We start from the raw sequence: 5,812 nt of genomic DNA on the forward strand, positions 1-5,812 counted from the left end.
ATATATTCTTCTTTATTATTTAAACATCAATCACTTGACCGTGACACCGCAACCCTCCCTCACCATCTCTTTCAGACCACCACCAGTTGCCGCCCTTTCTCTTCTTTCTTCCCCGGCGAGACCACCAAACAAAAATCCCACTCCTCTCCTCTCTTCTTGTCTTTTCCGAAGCGAAGCCAGTGACGCCAGCAAACGACGAGCACCATTTGGACAGAGCTTACTCGAGCTAGGCACCTCGAGGTTTTGGTTGGCTCAGAGACGGATCTGTTAAGATCGGTTCGGGTTTGTTCTCTTGTTTAATTTATTGTCTAATTTCCTAGTTTGATTATTGAAATCTATCATTTTATTTGCATGCCTGCTCTAAATTTTGTAGTAGACTCTTACAGATACCACTAGAATATAAGCTGTTGTAACCTAACTATAGTAATTTTGAATTGAGACGGAGTTGATAGATTGATTTGATATTTGAAATGCAGGCCTTCCTGTTTCCTTTATTGCAGTATTAGAGTGATCTGATCAAATAGATTATTCTTAGTTGTAGTCTTGTAGACAGGGCCGTCTTAATCACTAGGCCATTAAAGCCATCGCTTGGGGACTCATATTTTTTGGAGCCCCCATTTAAAAAAAAAGTACTTATACGTATTATTAAAAAAATTATATTAATTTTTTGGAAAAAAAAACATGTAAGAGGTTTTATATTTTTTCTTGAAAAATTGTTATTGTTGATATTCTTAAGTATATGTAAATTTTTTTAATTATTATTAAAATTTATTCAATTTTAATATGTCAATTAGAAAACATGATTCCGATTTTGCAAAAAGAGAGAAAACTAGAAGAATTAAATAAATCTTAAAATAAAAAAAGCACTTGATAGATTTTAACAAATAATAAATATTTCGAATAAAAAAATATTGGAGGATGTTCTTCAAATGAATGAAGTCACCAATAGAATTGAGTTAGATGATGATAATATCCAAGAATAAAATCTAGAAGAAGTTGGTGAAAATGTGACATTGTTCCCGATATCAAGAACTCCTAAATAATTTAAATAGTTGCATCCCTAAAAATATATATTATCCAAGTCAATGGAATAATGTAGATACAAAATTGAGAGATCTATTAGTAGAAAAGGGACCATTTAGAATGACTGATGTAAATTTTTCATAAGATAAATACGTACGACATTTTTCTACAACACACTATATTCAACAATTGATAAACGGAGAAAAGCATGAAAGAAAATGATTAATTTACTCTAAAGATTTGGATAATTTTTTGTTTTTGTTGTAAATTATTTAGCACAACTTCTATTATTTGTAATAGTAAACTAGCTAGTGAAGGTAGCAATGAGTGGAGAAATCTTAGTGTTAAGCTCAAAGTCCATGAAGTAAAGAATGAACATATTATTAATAATATGAGCTCGTGTATTGATTTAGATATGAGTTTGCATTGAAAAAAACAATTGATAAAGTTGTGCAGGAACAAATTGATAGAGATAAAGTGCAGTGGAAAAATGTATTGTCAAGAATTATTGACGTGATCAAAACTCGTTGGAAAAATGATTTAGCATTTAGGGGAACAAATGAAAAGATCTATCAAGAAAGTACCGATAATTTTTAAGGCCTAATTGAAATGATTAATTTATTTGATCCAGCTATGCAAGAACATATTTGAAGAATAAGCATGACGAAATTCATAGTCATTACCTTGGACATAATATACAAATGAATTATCAAACTTATTGGCAAGTGAAGTTAAGAATAAAATTATTAAAGAGATTAAAGAAACAAAATAATTCTCAGAATATTAGGGCCTCTCTTTAATGTTTGGCTTTAGGCCCCGAGCTTGTTGAGTCGGCCCTGGTTGTAGATAATCTCCGAGTTGACATGATTTTGTTTAATTTCAGTATGTTTAGGAACATTAGGGATTAACTCTGTCATAACATTTCTGAATTATAACTGGTTATAGTCTGTGTGATCAAAGCGTAAAAAGAAAAACTCTAAGTTCGGGTGGGGTGTTAAGCACAAAGCGCAAATAAAGCATGAGTCTTAATGTAGGAAGGTGCAAATAGGAGAGAAAATATAATATGTATGTGTAGTTAAATGGATGAGGAAACTTAAGAAAAATGATGATAAAGTGAAATATCAATTGTTTAGTGTGGTCTTTTTAGGATTATGCTCATTGGCAAGTAACAAGTATGCCTTAGAGCCTTGATGATGACAGTGAAACACTCAACATGGTTTGTGCGTCGCATCTAGGCTTAAACACGCCTTTGACAACACTAGTTATAGCAAAGTGTTTAGCAAGTAGAAATGATACATCTGCAATGCCTTCTTGAGTTGCAACGAAATTGGATTTATTTTCAACAGAGTGGGAGTGAGGTGAGATGGCCCAAATTTCAGGACTATTCTTAGAAGTCTTACCACTTTAAGTCTGAATCTCGAGTTGAAGGGGTTCGTCCATTCACTATATGTCAATTTCATGGTTAAGGAGGAAGATTTCCTTATTAAATAATCATAAAGAGGAAGATTTAAAACTCATGATACCACTCCGTGGGGGTCTTTGTTCACTCTTCTTACTTTCCCAACTTCTAGAAGAAAAAAAGAGAAGAAATGTGAACAAAAACGATCTTTCGAAAGTTAAGGCAGCAAATCGGAAGGACTTAATAAAGAATGTGCAAGGACCTCTAAAGTTTTACTCAATTCTGTTAACAGCCTCTCTGGTTTCTTATTTTAGGTTCGAAGATCCCTTCATCACTCTCTTTTCTTCAAGTTAGAACATTGTATTAGTCAAAAACAGATTTTTATATATCAACTGTCTGCTTAAAAGCATTATGGACTGGAACAATAGGAAAGTTTCAGTAGTCAGTACAGCTGTAATCATACTTATTACGCCTTTGCGTATGGATGGCCATATAATTTTTTAGCTAATTTTTTGCAGCTCAAGCTTGGAGAGTTTTGATACGTGATGGTGAATGCGGTCAAAGGATTGTATCTATCATGGATAAACGAATGACAGAATTTGTTGGTAGAATAAAGGGTCAGAACTTCCCAGCCAAGTTTGTTTGGCGATCTTTCCTTCTTTCAATACTTGTGCTTCTAATTTGATGCTGAGGTTTTTTTGCAGTGATATACCTATGGCTCAGTTCATTATCAATATGAATGCTTCATTGCCACAATCACAAAAGTTCATCATACATGTTTTGGACAATACACATCTGTTTGTTCGATCTGATATGGCTGGAATGATTCGCAGTGCTATTTCAGATTTCAGAGACGCAAACACATATGAGAAGCCTGCTTAGTGCTGTTTGATGAATTCAGCCATTCCGAGATGCCTTGTTACCATGTACAATAATTCCTAGTAAAGAAGTTTACTATTTTTCGAAAAAGGAACATATAGTATGTCTCCTGTTGTTCGTTCTGAAATGATTTGTCACCTTTGATAGAGGTACTTATGGAAAGACATTTGAAGTCCAACCTTCAATTCGTCTGCTGATTTCAACAAGCCCTTTCTTATGAGTTGTTAATAATTCGCCAAAGATTTCAAGTAGTTAACATAATTATAAATAAGTATAAAGTTGTGCACTCACTTTTTTCAAATTCTAGATACGCCTCTAAATATTTGTTCTTATAAACAACTTCAAAGACAGAAAATACCCAGAACCAAACAGAGGATGTATGAGATTCTTCTATTCCCTCAGTTTCAATGGAAACAGCTTTCAGCCACTGGGAAATATGAAGATGGGAAACTGGATGCCATTTTATCTCGTGCAATTTGAAATTTTTATGTTATATATTTTCATATAAACATAAAAACAATAATACTGCTACTAGTATTATAGTAACACATTTTCAATCTCAAATTAATAAATAAAATAATATGCGCATATGACAGTGGCATACTATCATCACCCATTTGCGTACTTAATTATTTTATAGGCAATTAGGGAAAATCAAAGTTAACAACTCAATCAGTATAAGAGGCATTCAAGGGCGTACTATCACCCATTTTGCAAGACATGACAGACATATTACACATAACAAAGCATAGGCTATCGCCAAATTTTCAACATCATTATTACTCGTTCAACTTTCTTCTTTGAAACATCAAAATAGCATTCACATAACCACTTAACTACAGAAAACATAGATCGGTTTATTTATGAGAGATAAGTAGATTGATTCATTAAACAACTGAATATCTAGTTATCTAAGCTGTAGAAGTTTTAGCAAGTGCTCCGGCCTCAGTTAGCAGAGGAACAAGCTTCCCTTCCCTGTGCAAGGCAGTTGTGGCTGCAATTAAAGAAAATTAACTTCAGCATAAATTCAAAAAGATCAACGTCTTATTATTTCTAGGAATTTTAACAAGGGGATGTCCACATACCGTCACAGCCACCAATGTGTTTTCCGCCTATGAAGACGTTTGGCACAGTTCGCTGACCAGTCCACTCAGCCAGTGCAGCCTGGATCTCACTTCCATCCTCTACATAATAATCAATACAAATATTAGATTCAATGAACGAGAAATAACACAAAGAAAACTTCACCGAGTAGTAAGTACATTTTATAGAATAAATTCACTTTACATTGAAGAATATAAGTGGTTAGAAAACTATGAACAAGAAACAAATATATGTCGAGGAACGTTATCGATCAGAGGAAATACAACAAAACTAAACACTGAAGGTTTCCATTACATTTCTGCTATTAACTTAATCGATTTCCCCAATCCCCTTGCTTAACTAGCCAAATCAATGATAAATTTGCATAACTATAGAATATGCTCCAAACAATAAGAAGATGTTACTTCTTCTCACATAATTAAAACATGAAATCCAACTTAACAGTAACTCATCTTATTGTAACATTACAGCTCAAACTGGAACTTCATGACTGCTACAATCCCTTAAAACAAACACAAAAATATAATTGAAACTGCAATCTCTTAGCCAGTCGAGACAATACAAAGTTCAATTTACAAAAGAAATAAATCCTGTTAGAACGAAGATGTATAGATCTTGTTATCTCAATTCAATCAAACAAACAAAACAAAACTGAATTGGCTAAAGATCAAAATAACTGTAATTGCTAATCAGAAACAGAGGCCTTACTTTCAGAATCTAACTCAACAGCCTTGAAAGTAGCACCGAGCTTCGACAACAAATCCTTGACGCTAACGCAGAAGGGACAATACGTCTTGCTGCAAATTCAATTAACAATCATTTCAGATCAAACAATAAAATCAAATTTTACAGAATACAGAAATCGAGATGTAATTGCCTGAAGACCGCAACTGGATTTCCAGAAACGATTTCCTTAGCTTTGGCAAGTGACATCTTCAATCGATTTGCTTTTCAAACCCTAGATTATACAGGAAACTCCTAATTATAATTTTTTGGTTAACAATGCGCTCTAATTATAGAAATGACGAGGATGCGTAATGTCTTACCGCATAAGAAAGAAGTGTAAAAAGACAATATTACCCAAAATGCAATGGGCCTACAGGATTTTATTAGACCGTTACCGGCCCATTAACAACGTCTCTAGATAATGGATGGACCCGGCATTGACTTCGTCAACTCGTTCCCACACAAACGTAAAAAAACTTCTCCCTTCGTCTCAATTAATATAATATAATATCGTGTGTCTTTACGGCAATGAACCGATTAGGATCCACAACTAAATTTAACAAAGAAAATAATAGTGGCTAATGATTTAACCAAATTTTGAGCACTGATTTAGACAAAAATAAATTATAGACAACAAGAGAACAAAAACCTGAGTAAGCTCCGTCCAAATGGTGCTCATCG

At 33.7% G+C, this 5,812-nt stretch overlaps 1 protein-coding gene across 1 annotated transcript; it reads right to left on the reverse strand.

Annotated features, from left to right (window-relative positions):
• Positions 1-4,050: 4,050 nt before the first annotated feature.
• Positions 4,051-5,408, reverse strand: LOC125840731 (glutaredoxin). The gene is made up of 4 exons (XM_049519703.1): positions 5,283-5,408; positions 5,114-5,202; positions 4,387-4,485; positions 4,051-4,295 (listed from the first exon to the last, which is right to left on the reverse strand). Exons 1-4 carry the CDS (start codon positions 5,336-5,338, stop codon positions 4,213-4,215), a joined length of 327 nt encoding a protein of 108 aa, XP_049375660.1. The 5' UTR covers positions 5,339-5,408; the 3' UTR covers positions 4,051-4,212.
• Positions 5,409-5,812: the final 404 nt, after the last annotated feature.

Source organism: Solanum verrucosum, unplaced genomic scaffold, assembly GCF_900185275.1.
Source record: "Solanum verrucosum unplaced genomic scaffold, falcon-dt-bn FXZP01000187.1, whole genome shotgun sequence".
NCBI lineage: Eukaryota > Viridiplantae > Streptophyta > Magnoliopsida > Solanales > Solanaceae > Solanum > Solanum verrucosum.

Excerpts from the sequence above, each read along its gene's own strand:
- LOC125840731 (XM_049519703.1), bottom strand. The coding sequence starts at position 5,338 with ATGTCACTTGCCAAAGCTAAGGAAATCGTTTCTGGAAATCCAGTTGCG. Across the intron at positions 5,203-5,282 it reads AATCCAGTTGCGGTCTTCAG|CAAGACGTATTGTCCCTTCT; the intron begins GCAATTACATCT and ends TTGAATTTGCAG. Across the intron at positions 4,296-4,386 it reads ACACATTGGTGGCTGTGACG|CCACAACTGCCTTGCACAGG; the intron begins GTATGTGGACAT and ends CTTTAATTGCAG.